Raw genomic sequence first — 24,994 nt, forward strand, 5'->3', positions numbered from 1 at the left:
GAGGTGAGATGAGAGTAACAGCCCTTGACATCAAATCAGCATGTGACATCAAGGGGTCCTAGCAACATCGAAGGCAATACAATCAGAGAGAAAACTCTCCACTGGCTGGAGTCATACCTAATACAAAGGAAGATGGTTACTCATAGAATCATAGAATGGTTACAACACAGATGAAGGCTGTTCGTTCCTTATGTGCCTGCTGTCACTCTGCAAGAGAATCTTAGCTATTCCCACTCCAACACCTTTCCCCCATAGCTCAGCAAGATTTTTCAATTCACATAATTAGCCAAACCCATGTTGAAAGACATGATTGAATCTCCTGTCACCACATTCTCAGATCCTAACAAATAGTTGCCTAAAAAAATTTCCATATGTTTCCTTTAAATTGTTTTGTCATTTACCTTAAATTGTTGTCCACTGTTTGTCGACTCTTCTGCCAAGAACAATTTCTTCTTATCTGCTCTGTCCAAAGCCCTCATGATTTTCAACACCTCTAACAAATTTCCTCTCAACCATTTCTTCTGTCAGAAGCCCCAGCTTCTCCCATCTGGCCACATAACTGAAGTTGCTCATCCCGGAAACTGTTCCTGTATTACTTTTCTGTATCTTCTATGAGGTCTTTATATCCTTTTCAAAGTCTGTTGCCCAGAATTGGACACAATACTCAAGTAAAGGTCGAACCAGTGTTTTATAAGGTTCACCGTAACTTGCTTATTTTTTATCATTGCCTTTATTACTAAAGCCCAGATCCCATATGCCTTATTAACCAATTTCTCAACCTGCACTGCCACATTCAACAATTTGTGCACATGTATCCCGAGGTCTCTCTGTCCCTGCACCCCCTTTAGAATTGTATCCTTTATTTTCTATTGCCTCTCTTGGTCTTCCTACCAAAATGTATCACTTCACACTTCTCTGCACAAAATTTCACCAGCCACGTGTCTACCCATTCCACCAGCTCGTCTATGCCTTCTTGAAGCCTGTCGCTATCACAGAATCACAGAATTGTTACAGCACCAAAGGAGGCCATTCAGCCTGTCATGTATGTGCCAGCTCTCTGAATCAGCAATTCATTTAGTGCCATTCCTCTGCCTTCTCCAAGTAACCCTGCACATTCTTCTTTTTCAGATTATCTCATTTCCTTTGAATGCTTAATTGAACCTGCCTCCACTACTCTCTCAGTAATGCCATTCCAGACATTAACCACTCACTATGTGGAAAAAGTTTTGCTTCGTGTCGCTTTTGCTTCTTTTGACCTTTGTCCTTTCATTCTCGATCCTTTCATGAGTGTGAAGAGTTCCTCCCAATCAACTCTGTCTGGACACCTCATAATTTTCAAATCTCCTCTCAGCCTTTTCTTCTCAAAGGGCAATAGCCCCAACTTCACAGAATCACAGAATCTTAATGGCACAGAAGGAGGCCATTTGGCCCATTATGTCTGCACCGGCTCTCCAAATGAGCATTATGACATTGTACCATTGCCCTGCCTTTTCCTCGTACCCTTGCACATTGTTTATTTTCAAATAATCATCTAATGTCCCCTTGAATGCCTCGATTGAACCTGCCTCCACCACACTTCCAGGCAGTGCACTCCAGACACAAACCACTCGTTGTGTGAAAAAGTTTTTTTCTCACGTCGTGCTTGCTTCTTTTGCAAATCATTTTAAATCTGTGCCCTCTTATTTTTGATCCTTTTACAAGTGGGAACAGCTTCTCCCTATCTACTCTCTGCAGCCCCATCATGATTTTGAACATCTCTATCAAATCTCCTCTCAGCTTTCTTCTCTCCAAGGAGAATAGCCCCAACCTCTCCAATCTCCTCATAGATGAAGTTTCTCATCCCTGGAATCATTCTTGTAAACCTCTTCTGCGCTTTCTCCAATGTGTTCACATCCTTCCTATAATATGGTGCACAGAACTGTACACATATTCCAGCTGAGGTCTAGTGAGTGTCTTATATAAATTCAGCATAACCTCCCTGCTCTTGTACTCTATCCCCGATTAATAAAGCCCAGGATACTATATGCTTTATTAACTGCTTCCTCCACCAGCCCTACCACCTTCAATGATCTATGCATATACATACCCAAGTCTTTCTGCTCCTGCACCCCCTTCAAAATTTCACCCCTTATTTTATATTATCCATGTTTTTCCTACCAAAATGCATCATCTCATACTTCTCTGCATTGAATTTCATTTGTACCTATTCCTAGAGTTGTACTTACATCTTTGCTTTACCTCTGTAAGAATGCTCCTGTCATGGAGATGCAGTGGAGGCACTAATAGTCTCTCGATTTGACCGCAGGAGGATGAGGACAACATGCAGTGAGGACACTCCATAGATCTTCACATAGCCTTTGAAAATGTCTGACTCCTGTCTGGCCAAGGGCAGCTCGCTTGCACTCCATGATCAGGGCCATCTCAGAGATGCAGCCATGAAACTTTAGACATATCTGACGCTGTGTCCGCCTTCAGCACCTCAGCCCTTCAGGAACTGGTGCACAGCATCACTGGTCGCAGATGCTAGTGTGATGGGGGCCAGCCCCACATTAAAGGTGCTGAGAGCACACAGAAAGAATGAGAGAACTCTGTGGCGCCTACCCACTACATTCTGGCAGCAATGACCAGCACTTCTGAGGTGCAAGCATCAGTAATGTTTCCAAGGAGTGTGAGGCTAGACCATCACTGTGGTCTGAAGGCTGCACAGAGCACAGGGAAGAGGCCCTGGACTGAAACATCTGCCTTTTATCTTGCGCAGAAAGATTGCACATCTGAGTAACAAGAATACTGCTCATCAGAACAAGGAGCCACAGGGTGACATTCTTAGCAGTTTATTGACAACACTGAGCTCTATGTACAAGTGATCAACACCCGTGCCCAAGCTGTGCAACTACTTTTACCTAACTTTCCTAACCTTGCCACTATGTGTTGGTGCTCCCTGCACATCCACAGCAGAGGTGGAGGCAGCCTGCTGACTGTGACGCCCTGTCTGTGATGACTTTGTGGGCATCCTCTGGAGGACTGAGACTTGGAGGGCCCTGGCCTGCTTTTGCAGTCCTGCTGCGTGACAGTGGCACCCTCCTTGGCCTGTGAAGCTGAATCTGCGGAGATTACAGAAAGATGGGATCGGATGGGCCGGTCAATCCCAGAGCGACCTGGGTGGATTGCCCCGGAGTGTGCACCTGCGGATCATCCTCCCTATGGGTGCCCGAGGGCCCTGGCTGACTGCATGAGTGGAAGGGGTAGCTGAAGTGAGATCGAGCTGCCCAGCACCTCTCTTGCGTACACACTGTTGGAGGCTAAATATGGCATCAGCAATGGAGTTAAGCCCGTGCAGCAGTGCAGGAGTGACATCCTAGACCAAGGCCTCCATTTTGGCCACCATCCTCATAGTGTTGACCTGGTGCGTTGCAATGCCAGCGCTATCACCTCAGCCTGAAGACGGACGGACTCCTCCATGGTGCCTTGCAACCTGAGAAGTGCAGCGGACATCCCTTCCTGATGTCTCCTAGCTTGCCTATGCAGCTCCAGCAACTGTGACATGACCGAGTTCAGAGGAGCGTCATCTGACTCGGACTCAGCAACGCTCTGACCTCCAACAGTCCTCCGAGTGCCAGGGACCTGGGAAGTCCCTGCCTCCACCTGCTGTGGATCAGAAAGTGCAATGTGCTCACCAGATTGTGATCCCAAGGCTACTCTAAAGCTAGGTCCCACCGAAGTGTGTGTCTCTACGCTGGTGGAGGGTGTCAGTAAGCATGTGACAGGACTTCAGGGAGGGTGCCTCCAGATTCCTCTTCAGAGGTTTCTTCGGAACTTGATTGGAGGCCCTGGGTCATGGACTCTGTCGGCTATTTGGCAAATATGCCTGCGAAAGCAAGAGGAGATAATTATTGCATGGCAGTGGCCTGTGAAAGAGGACACATCACTCACAGCATGGTTGTCTGATGGATGTTCCACTGCTGGATCCCCAGATGGTAGAGCAGCGCCGACCTCACCCGTCAGCACAGGACCAGTCCCGGTCATCACCGGTCAGCTGGATGGCTCTATTTTTGAATTCTGTCAGAACTTTGATCTCCTGCATCCCTCCACCTGTCTGAGACCTTTCCCTCCTGTCGTGTGCCAGTTTGCCCTGAATGGATAGAGATGGGGAGAGTGTATCCTGATGTCTTCCGGGCCAGATTATAAATATGCCTGGCCTGGCCATGGACGGGCTGAGGACAATATAGGTGTGTTTGAAAGAGTGAATGGTGATACCCCTTGCACTGGCAGTGAGTAAGGGCCCTGTGGATGTGTGATAGTTTTGTGAGTTGGGAGTGATGGAAAGAGTGACTTACTGTGGTAAAACGGAGAAGATCCTTCATCCTTTTGCGGCATTGGATGGCTGTCCCCCTGTGCAGGGCATTTGTGCTGACCACCACTGTCACTGCCTCCCAAGCCAGTTTTGCTGCTCATCTTGCTGCCAGAGCTGGGGCAGAGCACGTCCTGGTGGGCCTCCACAGCATCCAGCAATCACTCAAGGGACCTGTCATTGAAGCCGGGCTGCAATATTTTTTGCTTTGCTGGCCATGTCTCCCGGGCAGCAGCGGTGGTGAGCTGGTGGTGATGAGCGCCTTGCTGGTGGCTGCCTTTTAAAGATAGCGGCCGGCATGATGCAACAGTGGGGTGATGGCGGGAGGGTGAATGGGAGCCTGCTCGCCATGGAAACGGCGCACTTTGCCGTTTGTTTGAATAAATAATGAGGCGGGCTTGGGACGACATGAAAACCCACCATTTTCATCGGCAGGTAGGACTCCCTTTTCCCCGCCCACTACGGCACTTGGTACAATTCTGGGAAAATCTGCCCAGAATCTAACATAGAGGATTCGTCCTCCTTTCCTAAAAACCTTTCTTTGATTAACTTCAGAGGACCTCTTATCTCATCTTGGTAAATTAATTCAAAGAGGCTAAAACTAGTAAATTCATTTGGTGAATCTCAGGTAGCAGATAAAAGAAAATCCAATCCTTTGTCCCAATCATGCAGATATTCATGACAATATGCTTTAATCATTGTTTTGAGAGTTTGGTGGTATGTCTCTAACGTTCCCTGTGTTTGTGGATGATATGCTGTGGACTTTAACTGTTTTATACCCAAGCTACTCATTACGTTCTGAAAAATTTTAGGCATAAAATTGGAACCCATCCAACTGGATCTCCAAAAGTAATCCATGTTGAGTAAAAAAATTGGGTTAACGTCTCTACCGCTACTTTACCGTAATGGTCCTTAAAGGGATAGCCTCCGGAAATCAAGTTGTCATTATCCATAATAGTAAGGATATACTGGTGTCCTGCTTTCATTTTTGATAATGGTCCCACACAGTCCACTAATACATCACAGATGCCAGTCTTCAGCCAATTCAGTTCACTCCACGTGGTATCAAAATACAGTTGAAGGTGCTGGATACTACAAAGGCTATGGGCCATGACAACATTCCAGCAATAGTACTGAAGACTTGTGCTCCAGAACTTGCCATGCCCCTAGCCAAGCTATTCCAGTACAGCTACAACACTGGCATCTACCCAGCTATTTGGAAAATTACCCAGGTGTGTCCTGTACACAAAAAACAGGACAAATCCAACCCAGCCAATTACCGCCCCACCAGTCTACTCTTCATCATTGGTAAAGTAATGGAAGGAGTCATCAACAGTGCTATCAAGCGACACTTGCTTAGCAATAACCTGCTCACTGACATTCAGTTTCGGTTCTGCCAGGGCCACTCAGTTCCTGACCTCATTAAAGCCGTGGTTCAAACATGGACATAAGAGCTGAACTCCCGAGGTGGGGTGAGAGTGACTGCCCTTGACATCTAGGCAACATTTGACCAGGTGTGCCATCAAGGAGCCCTAACAAAACTGGAGTCAGTTGGAATCAGGGGGAAATCACTCTGCTGGTTGGAGTCATACCGAACACAAAAGGAGATGGTTGTGGTCGTTGGAGTTCAGTCATCTCAGCCCCAGGACATCACTGCAGGAGGTCCTCAGGGTAGTGCCCTCAGCCCAACCGTCTTCAGCTGCTTCATAGACCTTCTTTCCATCATAAGGTCAGAAGTGGGGATGTTTGCCGATGATTGCACAACATTCAGCACCATTCGCGACTCCATGTCCAAATGCAGCAAGACCTGGACAATATCCAGGCTTGGGCTGACAAGTGGCAAGTAACATTCGTGCCACACAAGTGCCAGGCAATGACTACCTCCAACAAGAGAGAATTTGACCATCGACTCTTGATGTTCAATGGCATTGCCATCACTGAATCCCCCACTATCAACATCCTGGGGGTTACCATTGAGCAGAAACTGAACTGGACTAGCCATATAAATACTGTGGCTACAAGAGCAGGTCAGAGGCTAGGAATTGTGCAATGAGTAGCTCACTTCATGACTCCCCAAAGCCTATCCACCATCTACATGGCACAAGTCAGGAGTGTGATGGAATACTGCCCACTTGCTTGGATGATTGCAGCTCCCACAACACTCGAGAAGCTTGACAGCATCCAGGACAAAGCAGCCTGCTTGATTGGCACCACATCCACAAACATTCACTCCCTCCACCACCCAGGCAGAGTAGCAACAGGCACCATTTATAAGATGCACTGCGGGAATTCACCAAGGCTCCTTAGACAGCACCTTCCAAACCTACCGCCACTACCATCTAGAAGGACAAGGGCAGAAGGTAGATGGGAACACCACCACTTGGAAGTTCCCCTCCAAGTCAATCACCATACTGACTTGGAAATATATTGCCATTCCTTCACTGTCACTGGGTCAAAATCCTGGAACTCACTTCCCAGCAGCACTGTGGATGTACCGCCACCACATTGACTGCAGCGATTCAAGAAGGCAGTTCACCACCACTCTCTCAAGGGCAACTAGGGATGGGCAAGAAATGCTGGCCCAGCCGGCGAAGCCCACATCCCATGAATGAATTAAAAAAAACCCTACTGAATGGTTCCTCAAAACCTGGTATAGGAATTAAGGGTAGCCAGTTTGATTGCATATTGTGGTTTTCCTACCATCTGGCATGCATGGCACATTTTACAAAACTGCACCATGTCCGAATGAAGACCTGGCCAGTAAAACTGCCAGTTTATCCGTGCTTGAGCTTTCTGTACCCCTACATGTGCTGCCATAGGAATTTCATGTGCTATTTGTAATATCTCTTTATGATATTTGAGCGGTACCACTACCTGATACACAAGCATCTGTTCCTCACCTGTAGATCTGTGAGGAGGTCTCCAATTCCTCAGTAGAATTCCATTTTTAATATAATACCATTCTGGAACTGCCTTAGCCTCAGCTTCAGTTTGGGCTGATTGTGCTATCTTATTTAATTCTAGATCAGCTTGTTGAGCCTCAACTAGAGAAGATTTGTTAAACATCTCTTTCAGATTATCTAAGTCTGTGAAGAAAGTTTCAGCTAGCCAAAAATTTGCCTGTGGTTTCGCTTTGACCTTTGATAATGGACTTTGTTAGCCATTGCTTGGGTCATCACACACAAAGGAAAAATTCCTGGAACCTTTTCCTGTAACTGTTCCATCTCTTTAACCTCACTTGGGCTTTCTGTAATTATTGGGCAGGTTACTACCTTCACTCTAGCTACATCATTTTCCAGGAGTAAATCAATTCCATCTACGGGTAACTACTGAACAACCCCTACCGTCACTGTGCCAGTCATTAGTTCACATTCCAGTTGCACCCAGTACAAAGATACCAGCATATACTCCCCACCAATACCATTGACTAAAACTTTGGCTTTTAATGATCTCTCTGGTGAAAAAGTTATGCCGTTCCCCAACAGAAGTGTTTGAGTGGCTCCTGTATCTCTGAGTATGATTATAGGTTTACTTATCTCATTTGAGGGAGAAGGGGTTACGTTTCCCCGTAACAAAAATTCTATATAGAACCATAGGAAAGTTACAGCACAGAAGGAGGTCATTCGGCTCATCTTGTCCATGCCAGCCCGAGGATACCCAGGTGCCTTTTCTAATCCCACCTTCCTGCACCCGGCCCATAGCCCTGCAGCTTACAGCACTTTAGGAGCAGATCCACGTACTTTTTAAAAGAGTTTAAAGTTTCTGCCCTAACCACCAACTTGGGCAGTGAATTCCAGACACCCACTACCCACTGCGTAAAAAAGTTCTTCCTCACGTTTCCCCTACACCTTCTGCCACTTATCTTGAATATATGTCCCCTGGTTCTAGAATTTTCCATCAAGGGGAACAATTTTATCCTGTCTACTCTATCTGTTCCCCTCATAATTTTGTTCACCTCAAACAAGTTGCCTCTCAATCTTCTTTGTTCTAAGGAAAATAACCCCAACCTATCCAATCTCTCCTCATTGCTACACTTTTCTAACCCTGGCAACATTCTTGTAAACCTCCTCTGCACTCTCTCTAGAGCTATTACGTCCTTCCTGTAATGTAGTGACCAGAACTGCACACAATACTCCAGTTGTGGCCTCACCAGTGTTTTATACAATTCCAACATTATATCCTTACTTTTATATTCTATACCTCTGCCAATGAAGGAGAGCACTCCATATGCCTTCTTTACAATCTTGTTTACTTGAACTGCTGCCTTCGAGGACCTGTGTACTTGTACACCAAGATCTCTCACTTCATCTATCCATCTTAGTATATTCCCATTTATTTTGTAATCCCTGTAACTGTTTGACCTCCCTAAGTGTATGACCTCACACTTCTCTATGTTAAAATCCATCTGCCACTTTACCGCCCACTCCACCAACCCATCTAGATCGTTTTGAAGATTATGGCTATCCTCTATACTATCCACTACTCGGCCAATCTTTGTGTCATCTGCAAATTTCCCAGTCGTGGCCCCCACATTCACGTCCAAATCGTTAATATATAACACAAAAAGCAAGGGTCCCAACACTGAGCCCTGTGGAACACCACTTGAGACAACTTTCCATTCGCAAGGGCATCCATCGACCATTACCTTTTGTTTCCTGTTACAAAACCAACCTTTTATCCAGTTTGCCACATTACCCTGGATCTCATGGGCTTTTGCTTTCCTGACCAATCTGCCATGTGGGACCTTGTCAAATGCCTTGCTAAAATCCATGTACACAACATCCACTGCACTACCTTCATCAACCCTTCTTGTCACTTCCTCAAAGAATTCAATCAAATTTGTGAAGCAAGACCTTCCTTTAACAAATCCATGCTGACCATCCCTGACTAGCCCATGTCTTTCCACATGACAGTTAATCCAATCTCAGGATTGATTCTACTATTTTGCTCACCACCGATGTAAGACTAACTGGCCTATAATTGTTTGGCATTTCCTTTGATCCCTTTTTAAACAATGGAACTACGTTTGCATTTCTCCAGTCCTCCGGTACCTCCCCTGTATCTAGTGAAGATTGGAAAATCATCCTCAGAGTACCTGCTATCTCCTCCCTGACTTCCCTCAAAAGCCTCGGAAACAATTCATCTGGCCCTGGGGACTTATGAACTTTCAAGGATTTCAACCCTTTGAATACTTCCTCTATCTTTATGACTATCCCGTCCAATATCTCGCAGTGTTCCTCCTGGACTACTATATCTACATTCTCCCTTTCCTTTGGGCAGAATTTTGCCCTTGGATGGCGGGCAGGCAGGCGACCCCTGCCACTGAAACGGAGCCCGCCACCATTTTAAGTGGGCGGGCCAATTAAGGCCCACTCAGCGGCATCCCCGACAGGAAGCGCTATGCACTTCCTGTGCGGGGTGGGGAGGGAATCCCCTTCTGTCAAAATGCACTGTTTCGCGTGCATGTGTGCGAAAGAGCGCACTTCTCCCTGAGGCAAAGTCCTGTCTCAGGGAGAATACTGAGAGTGTCAAAAACATTAAAATAGAAACATTAAAAAATTATTAACATCTCCCCCTCATGTGACAATGTTAATAAAGAATACATACACTTTATTAATTTTTTACAATATGGACATGAAATTTCATCCTGCCAGTGGATGAAGCTTCATCAATAATCTGGATCCCGCTGGTGCTCCTGGCCTGCCCGCCAGCCTTAAGGTTGGACGGGCAGGTCTTTAATTACTTAAAATAACCTGTCAATGGCCAATTGAGGCCATTGACAGGTCGGCAGGCAGACAGCTGATTTCACTGTCCATCTGCCTTCCTAAAAATTTAAATGGACCGGGATGATGTTGGGGATTCCTCCCGATGTCATCCCGTGTCATTTTCCCCTCGGCGAGCAGGCCCCGCCCCCAAATCGCTGAGGGGAAAATCCTGGCCTTTGTAAACATGGAGACAAAATATTCATTCAAAACCCTTCCCACAGCCTCTGCATCTACAGACAAGTTTCCATCTTCATCTCTGATAGGTCCCACTTTTTCCTTAACTAAACTTTTAGCATTAATGTATTGGTAAAACATCTTTGGGTTATCTTTAACTTTACTTGCTAATCTTTTTTCATGCCCTCTCTTTGATTTCCTTATTTCCTTTTTTACTTTGTCCCTGCACTTCCTATATTCATCTAGGCTATCTGCAGTGCTTAGTTCTTTGTGCCTATCGTACGCTTTCTTTTTCTGTTTGATCTTCCTCTGTGTTCCTCTAGACAACCAGGGAGGTCTAGATTTGGCAGCACCACTCTTATTTTTGTAGGGGACATGTCTACTTTGTATAATTAGGATCTTGCTTTTTAGTGCTTCCCATGGGTTTTCCACTGTTTTATCCTCCAGCAGTGCTGTCCAGTCCACCTTAGCCAAGTCCTTTCTCATTTCTGCAAAATTTGCCCTTCCCCAGTTCAAGACTTTTACTCCTGCCTTATCTCTGTCCTTTTCCATAGTAATGCTAAATCTAACTGAATTGTGATCACTGTCCCCAATATGGTCGCCAACTGTTACTTCACCCACTTACCCTTCTTCGTTCCCCAAGACTAGGTCTAGAATTGCATCTCCTCTCGTTGGGTTTGTCATTAATTGGTTGAAAAAATTTTCCTGGACACACTGCATGAATTTTTCTCCCTCAGTGCCCCTTGTATTGTTTGAATTCCAGTTGCAGTCTCCTACTATTGTTGCCCTCTTGTTCTTACAAGCAGAAATTTGCCTACATTTTTGTTCTTCTATCTTCCTTTCACTATTTGGGGGGGTCTATAGTGTGACTGCCCCTTTTTTATTTCTAAGCTCAATCCATAAAGCCTCGTTTGTTGACTCATTTAGTATTTCATCCCTTGTCACAACTGGAATTGATTCTTTAACCCCTCCTTTTTTATCTCCTACTCTATCGTGCCTGAAGACTCTATAACCAGGGATATTTAGCTGCCAGTTTTGTCCCTTCTTTATCCAGGTCCCCGTTATAGCAATGACATCCTGCTGTCATGTGTCTACCTGTGCCCTTAACTCATCTACCTTGTTTGTAATACTCCTTGCATTGAAGTATAAACCCTTCAATTTCCTTTGCTGGACACTTTTTAAACTTTGCTTCTCCTGTAACTCCATGTCTATCACAACATCCCTAGCTAATGTTCTACCTCCATTTTTCTGACCTGAATCTGACCTATCTGATCCTACTCCTGGGATCCCATCCCCCTGCCACACTAGTTTAAATACGCCCCAACAGAACTAGCAAGAGCCCCCGCAAGGACACTGGTCCCAGCTCTGCCTGGGTGCAGCCTGTCCAGTTTGTACAGGTCCCACCTTCCCCAGAACTGGTCCCAGTGCCTCAAGAATCTGATTCCCTCCCAGCTACACCATCTCTCCAGCCATGTGTTCATTTGGTCTATCCTCTTATTCCTGCTCTCGCTATTACGTGGAACTGGGAGTAATACTGAGATTACTACATTTGAGGTCCTGCATTTTAATTTATCTCCTAACTCCCTGTACTGAGCTTTCAGGTCCACATCTCTTAGTTTACCTATGTCGTTGGTACCAATGTGTACCACGACCACTGGCTGCTTAGCTTCCTTCCCCAAAATGTCCTACAACTGCTCCATGATATCCTGGATCCTGGCATCAGGGAGGCAACATACCATCCCTGATTCACGTTTGCAGCCACAGAAGTGTCTGTCTGTGCCCTTAATTATTGAATCCCCTATCACCATAGCCCTGCCACTTGTTTTCCTCCCGCTCATCTGAGCAGCAGAGCCATCCACGGTGCCGTGAACTAGGCTGTTGCTGCTTTCCCCTGAGAGGCCATCCCCCCCAACAGTATCCAAAACGGTATATCTGTTAGAGAGGGGAATGACCACAGCACTACCTTCCTGAGTCTTTTACTGTTCCTGATGATCACCCATTCCCTTTCTGCCTGTGTAATCTTCACCTGCGTTGTGACTACCTCGCTAAATGTGCTATCTACGACTTGCTCAGCATTGCAGATGCCCCACAATGAGTCCACCTGCAGCTCCAGCTCCGAAATCTGGTTAGCTAGAAGCTGCATTTGGACACACCTTCCGCACACATGGTCAACAGGGACACTGAAAGCGTCCCTCATTTCCCACATCCTGCAGAAGGAGCATATCACGGTCTGAGATCTCCTGCCATGACATCCCTTTCAATTAAGCTAGTTATTCCCTTAAAAAATACACTAGCTCGGGGCCTTATTTATGTTAGCTAGGAACCTTGTTTCTTTACTAATTATACTTGTACAGTACTATATACTTTATTTTAGTTCCTACCTCAATATTAAGCAATGAATAACTTTAATAGATTGAACAAAAACACCAGGATTTACTGCTTTTTGTTTTAAAGCCACTTTCAGAACAGTGTCCCTCGTAGGTCTGGTGCACTCCTGAAGATACTGCCCCTCCCTCTCTTTTTTTTGGTTTGAGGAGGAGGGAGGGAGGGATGGAAACACTACAGCAATGTAATGTTTGGGGCTATTCCGTTCTTTGACAGTGGGTCCTACTCAATCCCCTTCTGAGTCGCGGTGTCTGCGGTGACTTCTCCCAGAATGCTTCCGTCATTTCTTACTACCACCCTCTGTTAGATGCTCTTCCTCCTGTTGAGTGCAAGAGTCCTTCTCCTCGATCCATTTCTGAGTCGCAGTGTTTGTGGTGTCTTCTCCCAGGATGCTTCAGTCACTTCTCATTACCGCCCTCTGTTGGATCTCATGTATCTCATTCACCTCTCCTGAACTCACAGCAGTGTTCACACTCAGATTCATATCTACAGTTAATGCTACAACTTGATTTATTGTGCTTTCAATCAGGGTTCCTTTTTCTGAATCGCCCTTATGTACCCAATAAGCCCCATGGATTTCCCACACAGCTTCCAGCAATCAACATGAACATGCCCCACCTTATTACAGTGGAAAAACTTAGGTTTTTGAATATCCCTTCCACCCTCAGCACCTTCCTTTCTGGCCTGAGGAGGAGTTTCCAAGGTACTCCCAGCTATCCCTTCTCTTGCTTGGCTACTTGCCTTCCTTTCACCTTCCCATCTTCTATCCTTCTCGGGTTTATGCGGATGACAGAAAAAGGGTTTAGATTTATGGACTAGCTCATAATTGTCGGCCACCTCTGCTGCCTATAAAAATCCTTACATTTTGTAAAAGAAAACTTCAGTCTTGAGACCTATGATTCTAACATTAATTCTAGCCAAATGGATTCTCAACTTGACCTCTCTGGGACACATCTCTCCAGCACTGAATTCTTCTCCTTAACAAATACTGCCACCACTCTACCTCTTTCTTCCTTTCCTATCTTTCCTGAACATCTTGTATTCTTGAATATTCAACACCCATTCCTGCCCCTATTTGAGCTAGGTCTCTGTTATAGCCACAACATTATATCTCCACATGGCAATCTGTGCCTGTAACTCACCAATCTTATTTGCCACATCCGTGCATTCACATATATTAACTTTGTTACTTTCTCCTTTACTCTGACCTCACCTAATAACTTACTATTTCCTACTCTAGTGTTATCAATCTCTCCCAGTATTTTATGCACCTTGGTATTCCTCTCTGATATTTCTTCCTGGTTCCCATACCTGTGCCAAGTTAGTTTAAACCCTTCCCAGTAGCACTAGCAAATTGCTCCACAAGGAACTCAGTCCCAGCTCTTTTTAGCTGGAACCTGTCTGGCCTGTACAGGTCCCATATCCCCAAGAGCCAGTTCCATTGTCCCAAGAATCTAAAGCCCTCCCTCTAGCACTATCTTTCCAGCCACTCATTCATCTGCTTTATCCTCCTATTTTTAAATTCACTTGCGCATTGTACTGCGAATAATCTGGAAATTATTACTTTTGAGGTCCTTCTTACTAATTTTCTATCTAGCTCCCTCAATTCTGACTGCAGGACCACACCCCTCTTTTTGCCTATGTCATTCTGACCAATGACCACTGGGTGTTTACCCTCAACCCTTAGGGTGCTTACCCTTCCCCCTTAGTGTGCTCTGCAACCGTTCATTGACACCCTTGACCCTAACAACACACCATCCTGGATTCATGCCTGCAACCGTAGAAATACCTGCCTATTTCCCTAACTATTGAATCACCTATCACTATTGCCCTTCCAGTTTTCCTTATATTCCCCTGTACAACTGAGTCACTTGTGGTTCCACGGACTTGGCTCTGGCTGCAACTCCCCAGGTGAATGATCACTCTCATAAGAATTCAGAACTGAATACTGGTTAGAGAGTGGCATGCATTCAGGGAACTCATGCACTACCTGCCTGTTTCTTTTTAACTGTCTGGTGGTCACCCATTCCCTCTCTCCTTTCCTTCCCTTAAGCTGCAGGGTGACCACATCTATAAAGGTATTATTCACAAATCTCTCAATATCACGGATGCACCACAGTGATGCCAGCTGCTGCTCAAGTTATGAAACCCGGAGCTCAAGCTGCTGAAACCTATAGCCATCCTGCACAAATGGTTATCCAGGACATGGGACGTGTCCTGGAGTTCCCACAGAGCACAGGATTGTTGTAATAAGCCTTTAAGGGATAACATCATGATATCACTAGAAGGGAAGTGTCATATGATCCAGTCTTAGTTTCACCTTTTGCTTTGAGCAGAGCACACATGCACACACACACAGTTCTGCTGATGTCTTCAAGCTTTCTACCTAGGTATAGATGTTCCTATGTGCCTAGTCTAAATAAATGAACCCACAATGTGTTTACACAATCCCTCATGAGTGATTGGTGCCTTTATATCATTATAGCAACACAACCAGGACGTGCACTGTAGAGGTTGGAATAGCCCTGCCATTCCTCTATTAGTTAATTACCTTGTTACTTCTAATAAACCTTACTACTGTTAATAAAGTTGACCTATACTAATAAACCTGCTATTAATAAACTTTAGTAATACTGATAAACTTTACTAATACTTACTAGTAGCAATAAACCTTACTTAAAAATAACTCAGCAGTTACTCACTTGTTACTTGTTATTAATACTTAATATTTTTAATGTTTTTAAATTCCCAGTTGCTTAGTCTCAGTCCCTAAGTAGCAATACTCACCAACAAATCAACTCACAACTTTCCTGTAATATCATGCTTTGACTATTTGTAAATTTCTGCAGCCTGCTCCTGCTCCTCCTGACTCTGTTTCAAGTTAAGTGAAGGTCCCTGAGCCTGACACCCAACTTGTTCTTTCCCCCAGTTCTGGCAATTTCTTCCCGTGAGCTCCTGCTCACCCAACTCTTTCTCAAGCTAAGATTTCCCTGTGGTTCACAACACTTGTGTCATTTGCAAATTTTGAAATTGGCGGTGGAATATGGATCAAGTAAAGCGGTAGCTATTGATAGAGTTAACTTTTTATTCTACACCTGCACTGTTCATTACTGCTCCTTATTCTTTCATGGGATGTGGGCATCACTGGCAAATCCAACAATTGTTGCTCATCCCTAATTGCCCTTTAAGTGAGTGGCTCGCTGGATCATTTCAGAGGGCAATTAAGAGTCAACCACATTGCTGTAGGTCTGGAGCCACATGTAGGCCAGACAAGATAAGGATGGCAGATTTCCTTCCCTAAAGGACATTAGTGAACCAGATGGATTTTTACAACAATCAGTGATAGTTTAATGGTCACCATTACCGAGACTAGTTTTCAATTCTGGATTTATTACTTGCTGCAATAGTGGGTTTTGAACCCAGATCCCAATCTGGGGACATTAGCCTGGGCCTCTGGATTACTAGTTCAGTGACATTATCACTACGCCTATAAACTGCACAAATCAGCAGAGGGTCCAATATCGCACATGTCTAGTGTTACTTAAGGGCAGCACATTGGAGTCATGAGCTAGAGTTCGGTGGATAGCCCTTGTCATCCTGTAGCCACCCTCTGGGTTGTTGTGACTGCTCAAATGCAGATGGTACAGCAGACTGGTGCAGAATAAAAGCATTTGATTGAAGCCACGATACTGAACCTCTAAATGCATGATTTACTGTGTATAGTCACAGTCCAGCTGGACATTGAGGGAGTGGTATCCCTTTTGGTTGCAGTACATCTCAGAAGCCAGGGAAGAATTTCATGAGCACTTCTGTGCCGACTACTCACCCTAGACCCAATGCCAAAATATCTTGGCATTACCGTTGAACATACATTGATCCACCGGCAACAACTCTAGAACACGGGAGCCATGGTCAAGTTGAGGGTGAATCTCATTGGGAAACTGGCAATAACATCTGGGGCAGCAGAGCAAACACATAAGGCACTGCTTCACTCGCCCTAGTCTACCCAACTGCTGCTCAACCCGATTTGGGAGCCTCCACACAAAAATGGCAGATATCCACCTACACAAAGCCATGAGGATTATTTCTGGGACACTGAGACCAACACAGCTCAAGGTGCTTGTAGTGTTAGCACATATTAAACCTCCTGATGCCTGCGGGGAAAACATCCACCTCAAAGAACACCACTGACTGACAGTTTAACAAAGCACTCCCATTGACACAAGACCTTAAAACAAACTCCACTTGTCTGGAATTCCATAGTCCCAATTGGAACACTGTCTACACCCTGGAAAATGACGAAAGCCCCACCTTTTGATGGTGCATCTCCTGGCTGACTGCAAACATCACCAGCTGCAACCTGGTAACTGACACAAATTTTAATCTTCCACTGAAAACCTGGACTGCCCTCAGCCACTTGAGGACAGGCCAGGGAAGATGCGGGCACTTGTTCCACAGTGGAACATGAGGAACAGCTCAAATTATGCTTCTGGCCATCCAAGTCAGCCCATACACTGAACTTCTACCCTGAGAGATCCATTCCTGGTGATATTACACCATTCACACTGTGTCAGCTGAAGTTGTTGAATTTATTGTTACATTTGACATCAAGCTATAATTGCTTCCCCAGCCATACAAATAAAAATATATTGCTCCCTGTATACCCAAATCCAGTTTATTCATTACTATATATCAAAGAGGGCAGTGATCTTAATACAAACACCTGGGGAACACCATTGTATGCTTCCATCCTCTCAAGAAAAACTGTTTACCATTATTCTCTGCTTTCTCGCCCTTAACCAATTTTGTATCCACCCTGCCACTGCCCTGGCTCCCCTGTTTAACCAAGTAATTCCTACCCCTTTACCCAGACTTTATCCAGAAATCTCCCCCCACCATCACCCCGGCCCCTTTAACCATTAGCAACTTCCTGCTTGCCTGGTTTTGGTTTAAATTTACAAAATCGGAGGATTTAGCTTAAATCTCACATTCACTGACTGCAGCAAATCTGAAAATGTTTGTCTCTCCCACCAGGATAGTTTATTTTGTTAAAAGCCAGAGCCCAAAATACAGTTACTGTTCTCAAGCTTCTTCTTCTAATCCACATTAGACCAGAATAGAAAATGTGAATATTATCCCCAGACCGGAATAAAAAAACAATGAACCTTATCCCCCAGACCCAAATATAAAACAGTGAACTTTATCCATCCAGACCTGAATATAAAACAGAGAAAATTGTGAAAGTATAAATAATCACACTGCATGGCAATCACCTGGTGAAAGACAGTTGCTGGTTAAACAGTGATGACTATTGATTATCCCATCTAAATAGAATAAAAAGATACAGCTGGTACACTTTGGGCAGGATTTTCCCGTCGGCGAGCGGGGGCAGGGCCCGCTCACCGATGCAAAAAATGACGCGTAGTGACGTCGGGCAGAAATCCCAACGTCATCCTGCCCCATTTAAATTTTCTGGTAGGCGGGGGCGCAGCAAAATCAGCTACACGCCCGCCAACCTGTCACTGGCCAATTGAGGCCATTGACAGAGTCATTTAGATAATTAATGGACCTGCCCATCCAACCTTAAGATTGGCGGGCAGGCCAGGAGCATTAGCGGGAATTAGAAAAAGCATGAAATCTCATCCATGGGCGGGATGAGGTTTCATGTAGGTTTTTAAAAATTTTATTAGAGTCTTTGTAAAAATTATGGACATGTCCCAACTCATGTGACAGTGCCACATGAGGGGACATGTCAGGATTTTTTTTCTATTTTTAATATTTGTCACAGAACAGCTGATCTTCCTGAAGTAGCACTTAGCCTCAGGGAGATGAGTGTGCTCTTTCGTGCACGTGCGTGAAAGAGCGCACTCATGATTTAGGAATTCCGCTCCCCCCCCCCCCCGCACAGGGAGCGCATAGCGCTTCTGTGCAGACGTCATGCTGGGCGAGCCTTAATTGGCCTGCCCACATAAAATTGCGCCATGCCCCCAATCAGGGGTGGGGGGGGGCGATTGGAGGCACACCTGTGTGTGCCCGCAATTCAACTTCGCTCCCGACGGGGAAAATCCTGCCCTTTGTGTGGAAGCTACTTGGAAGTCAGTAGCACTAAGGAGTTGCCTTGACAATAAACCTGCTTGAACCAGACCAGCCTTGATTAATTCTTCCACCACAACCTCTTATTGTGAGTAACAAAAATTACCCCCTAGACCTGAATACAAAACAGTGAACATTATCCCCCCAGATCTGAACATAAAACAGTGCACATTATCCCCAGACCCAAATATAAAACAGTGAACATTATCCCCCAGACCTGAATGTCAATTATTTTAAATTTATGCCTCCAGGATACCCATTGAAAATATGTATTATTGGAATTGTGAATAGAAATTAGGAGTATTCCTACATTCATTATACAGATTGTAATATGTAAAATAGTACATATTATTGGCTAAAAGATTTACAGCTGTAAGAACAAAATAATTAAATGACAAATCACAGAAATATTAGGTGACAATATATGAGTTTTTTTTTCAGGATTGATGCTGCTCTTGGTTTGCTGCTCCTCGGTGAAGCTGCCAAAATGAACATTACTTGTTTGAAGGCTTTGACAGAGCTGGGCATAATTCTTGTATCACATTTTAGTTCTCACAACTTAAAACAGGTAAAGGTGAAGCTACATGGTATGCAATGCAAAATATTGTAGATAATTCTCCTAAGAACTAGTTTTTTCTTAATTTGTTAAGCTATGTTATATTTGTTCATTAAGTTTAAAACTCTTGGAAACCTTGCAGCTGTTCTGATCTACTCCTGATGTAATTACAGCCAGAGTAGGGCAGAATAGCAGAAATCAAGGTAAAGGAATTTAAATCTTACTGGATGGATGTGTGGGGATGGGAGCCTCCACTTGCTGCTTAGACGACCAGTTCCATGAGGGGATTCCCTATTTCAGGAGTTCCCATGCCCTGGGTTTTCAAAGGGGCCTACATAGGTCTGTGTAGGCATGCTTGTCCAAGCTAGCTGTAGTACCAGGTCCACTGGTGGACGTGGGGATCACATTATGATCCATGCTAGGGTGGAGGCCTAGACCCTTGAAGTACTATAGTTTTAAGTTTTGAAAATGTATTTAGAAGAAATGAATGTGGCTTGCTTTGTAAAGGGAGGAGGGCTGAGGCTGGCAAGAAAATAATTCAGGATGGTGGGGGGAGGGGGCTGAAGGAAATTGGGCTAGCTATGACCCTGTTAGGGACAGTTAACATTTAAAGAAGAAACCCAAACATCCAGCAATCAACCAACAGAACTACACAATAAGCAAGGGGCATGCTGATGCTATTTCGACAGGGGATAAAGAAAGTTAACAGCCCTTATTTCCACACCATTACGCCCAAGGGACCTTGATTTCAACACTCATGATGAATAAATTGGTTCTGACTGCATAAAGCATGAGGGAGAAAGTTACCTGGCTGCTTTATACCAGGAGGCGGTCACACCACTTAGGATAGGGTCTTCTGATTTGGTCAGTGTTCAGGGACAGGAGGGTGTGACTGCGAGTGAGGCAGGTAAGGGGACCCAGAAGGCAGGAGAGCAGCAATGTGAGCATCTGCAATTGTCCATTAGGTTTGAGGTTCTTTCGGATTGTTTGGATGAGAAAGGGGCTACAGGGTGGATGAGCAAACTGACCATGGCAACATGGTGCAGGAAGACATTCAAGTGGGGGGAGCAAAAAGGAATGTAGTGGTGGTAGGGTACAATATAGTGAAGGGGATTGACACTTTCTCTCTGGCAAAGAACGAGAGCCCAGATGGCTAAATTGCCTGCCTGGTGCCAGGGTTCAGGATATCTGCTCAGAGCTGGAGAGGAACTTGCAGTGGGAGGGGAAGGATCCTGTTGTTGTGATCTATGTAGGTACCAACGACATGGGTAGAAATAGGAAAGAGGTTCTTCGTAGAGACAATGAAGAGCTAGGCACTAAATTGAAAATCAGAATCTCAAAGGTTATAATCTCTGGATTATTACCTGAGCTGCATACAAATTGGCATAGGGTACATAAAATTAGAGAGATGAATACGTGGCTTAAAGACTGATGTGGAAGAAGTGAGTTCTGGTTTGGGGTACACTGGCACCAGTCCTGGGGAAAGTGGGCACTGCACCATTGGGGCAGTCTACATCTGAACTGGCTGGGACCAGTGTTCTTGCGAACCGCATAACTAGAGAAGGAGAGAGGGTTTTAAACTAAATAGTGGGGACAGGGGATCAAATGTAGAAAAATGTGGTAAAGAGTAGAGGAAAATAGTAATATGGGAAATGAGGGTCGGAGAATGACAGGAAGGGATAGAGAGAAAAAACCTAAAAATGCATAAAGAATCAAGACTAGATATTACAAAGATAACAATAAGACTAAACTAAAGACTTTGTATCTGAATGTGCTCAGCATTCATAACAAAGTAAACAAATTGATAGCGCACATTGAAGTAAATAAATGTGATCTGATACCCACTGTGGAGACCTGGTTGCAGGATGACGAGGATTGGGTCCTGAATATTGAGGGGTATATGGCCTTCAAGAAGAGGGTAAAGGTGGAGGGGTAGCACTGTTATTCAAGTATGGCATTTGTGCAATAGTCAGAGATGACCTTGGTTCAGGAGATCATGATACAGAATCGGTTTGAGTGAGATGAGGAATAGGAGGGGAAATAAGTCACTAGAGGGAGTGGTCTACAGGCCCCCTAACGATAACCACAATGTAGGATAAAGTAGGACAAAGAACTATTGAGTGCTTGTGATAAAGGGATGGCAATAATCATGGGTGACTTTAATCTAGACATAAACTGGAAAAATCAGATTGACAGTAGCAGCCTGGATGAGGAGTCCATAGAATGCTTTCAAGATGGTTTCTTAGAGCAGCATGTTCTGGAACCAACCAGTGAGCAGGTTATGTTAGACTTGGTCTTATTAATATGACAGGATTAATTAATGACCTCTGGGTAAAGGCACCCCTAGCAGTAACCACAATATGATTGAATTTTACAAGCTGTTTGAAAGGGAGAAGAGTGGGTCTAAGACTAGTATTTTAAATTTAAATAAGGGCAACTATGTGGGCATGAAAGCTGAGCCAGCTGAAGTGAACTGGGATACTAGGCTAGGGGATAGATCAATACAGAAGCAGTGGCAGACATTTAAGGGGATATTTCAGAATACTCAGAATAAGTATATTCCTATTATAAAGAAAAATTTTCAGGGAGGATCCACCATCTATGGTTAACTGAAGAAGTTTAGGGAAAGTATCAAACTAAACGATAAAAACATATAACTGCGCAAAGATGGCAGATCAGATGATTGGTCAGAATATAAAGAACAGCAGAGAATGACGAAAATGTTAATTGGGATAAAGAGATTAGAGCATGAGAGGAAGCTAGCTAGAAATGTGAAAACAGATAGCAAGATTTGAACAGGTATTTAAAAAGGAAAGGGGTAAGTAGAGTGAATGTTGGTCTTCTAGAGAGTAGAGTTAATAGTAGATAATAAGGAAAAGGCGGATAAAATGAACAAATATTTTGCTTCTGTCATCTTTATAGAGGATACAGAAATATTCCAGAAATAGCTGTAAATCGGAAGGTGGAAGGGAGAGAGGAACTTGGTGAAATTACAAACACTAGGGAAGCAGTATTGAGCAAACTGATGGAGCTGCAGGCTGACAAGGCTCTGGGTCCAGATGGACTTCATCCAAAGGTCTTAAAAGAGGTGGCTAATGAGATAGTAGATGCGTTGGTGTTCATTTTCCAAAATTCCCTAGATTCTAGAAAAATTCCATCAGACTGGAAAGTGGCAAATATAACCCCTTTATTCAAGAAGAAAACAGGAAACTATAGGCCAGTTAGCTTGATGTCTGTCATGGAGAAGGTGTTAGAGTCGATCATTAAAGAGGTTATAGCTGTGCACTTAGAAAAGCTCAAGATAATCAGGAAGAGTCAGCATGGTTTTATGAAAAGGAAATCATGTTTAACCAATTTATTAGAGTTTTTTGGAAGGAATAACACGTGTGTTAGATGGAGGGGAGCCTATTGATGTATTGTACTTGGATTTCCAGAAAGCATTTGATAAGGTGCCACATCAAGGTTATTGTGAAAAATAAAGCCTCATGGTGTAAGGGGTAACATTTACCCTGGATAGAAGATTGGCTGACTAACAGAAAACAGACAGTATGCATAAATGGATCTTGTCTGATTGGCAGGATGTGACAAGTGGAGTCCCACAGAGGTCTTGGTTGGGGCCTCAACTTTTGACAATGTGCATCAATTACTTAGATGAGGAGAGCGAAGGCATGGTAGCTAAATTTGCAGACAACACAAAGATAGGTAGGAAAGTGTGTTGTGAAGAAGACATAAGGAGTTTGCAGATGGACATGTTGAGTGAGTGGGCAAAAATCTGGCAGATGTAGTATAATGTGGGAAAATGTGAAGTTGTTCACTTTGGCAGGTAGAATAAAAAAGCAGAGTATTACTTAAATGGAGAACGACTGCCAAATTCTGTGGTGCCGAGGGATCTAGGTGTTCTCGTGCATGAGTCACAAAAAGTTAGTATGTAGGTACAACATGTAACCAAGAAGGCTAATAGAATACTATCCTTTGTTACAAGAGGAATTGAACATAAAATTAAGTATTTAAGGTTCAGTTATACAGGGCATTGGTGAGACCATGGGTGGGATTTTCTGCACCCGCCCGGCCTTGGGATCTTCTGGTCCCGCCACAACTCAATGGACATCTGACTGGGGCGCCGCCTAACCTGCGGCGGGTCCCGCCCGCGATGGGGCCAGAAAATCCTGGCCCACATCTTGAATACCGTGTGCAGTTTTGTCTCCTTATTTAAGAAAGGATGTAAATGCATTGGAGGAATTTCAGAGAAGGTTTATTAGATTGATACATGGAATGAGCAGGTTGTCTTCTGGGGGTAGTTTGGACAGGCTGGGCTTGTTTCCACTGGAGTTTATAAGAGTGAGGAGTGACTTGTTTGAATTATATAAGATCCTGAATGGTCTTGACAAGGTGGACTTGGAAAGGATGTGGGTGAGATTGTTGGTGAGTTCAGAACTAGGGGGCATTGTTTTAAAATTAGGGGGGCCCTTATAGGACAGAGATGAGGAGAATTTTCTTCTCAGATGGCTGTGTAACTTTGGAACTCTCTGCCTTAGAAGGTGGTGGAAGCGGGGTCACTGTGTATTTTTAAGGCAGAGGTTAATAGATTCTAGTTAGGCAAGGGAATGAAAGGTTATCAGAGATAGATGGGAATGTGGAACTTGAAACACAAAGATCAGCCATGATATTATTGAATGGCGGAGCAGACTTGAGGGGCTGAATGGCCTCCTCCTGGTCCTACTTCATGTGTTCGTATGTTCAGTTGAATCCTACTATACTCTGGCAACACTTCTCAATATTCAAGGAATATCCTACAATGTAAAGATAAATCCAGCTTCTCATCTCCACTTCTACAACAATGTTGCAGAATCACAGCAGAATATCACAGCACAAAAGCTGACCACTTAGCCCATCATGCCTATGCCAGCTCTTTGGTAGAGCTATTAAATTAACCCACTCACCTTCTGTTTCCCTATAGCACTGTAATTTATTTTTCCTTCCAGTATTTATCCAATTCACTTTTGAATATTAATATTGAATTTGCTTTCATCAGATAATTAACAACTCGCTGCGTAAAAAAAATGTTTCCTCATGTTGTTTCTGGTTCTTTTGCCAATCATCTTTAATCTGTGTCAGCTGGATAGCGACCCTTCTGCCATAAAAGCAGTTTATCTTCTTTTATTTTATAAAAACAGTTCATAATTTCATACATCTTTGTCAAATCTCCTTTGAACGTCCTCTGCTCTAAGGAGAGCAATGCCAGTTTCCCCAGTCTCTCCACATAATTGAATTTGTTCATTCCCAGGGTTATTCTAGAATATCTTTTTTGCAGTCTCTCCAAGACCTTCCTAAATTGTAGTGCCTAGAATTAAATGCAATGCTCCAGCTAAGGCCTAGTGAGTGTTTTATAAAGGCTTAGCTGAACCTCCTTCCTTTGGTACTCTATTCCTCTATTAATAAAGCCAAGGATTCCATATGCTTTATGCTATGATCCTGTCAGTTAATGTTCAAAGAAGAAATCCAAACACCCAGCAACAACCAACAAAACTACACAAGATTTCATATTTTTAAACAAAAAATAAACATTCTTGTACGTAAAGAAATTAAACAAAGCAAGCACCACTAACTCAACACTATAGCTTATAAAAACTTATTCTATAAACTCAGTTCTATATTTTACTTCCACCCCTCAAT

General features: G+C 44.1%; 1 protein-coding gene across 1 annotated transcript in view; it reads left to right on the forward strand.

Moving 5' to 3' along the window:
• The window catches only part of tmem232 (transmembrane protein 232), a 161,746-nt gene that overhangs the window by 66,318 nt on the left and 70,434 nt on the right, over nt 1-24,994 (forward strand). The window contains exon 8 of the mRNA XM_041185329.1: nt 19,207-19,352. Within this exon, the coding sequence (XP_041041263.1) occupies nt 19,207-19,352 (146 nt within the window). The remainder of the gene's footprint in view (nt 1-19,206; nt 19,353-24,994) is intronic.

The sequence above is a fragment of the Carcharodon carcharias genome, chromosome 4 (assembly GCF_017639515.1).
Source record: "Carcharodon carcharias isolate sCarCar2 chromosome 4, sCarCar2.pri, whole genome shotgun sequence".
NCBI lineage: Eukaryota > Metazoa > Chordata > Chondrichthyes > Lamniformes > Lamnidae > Carcharodon > Carcharodon carcharias.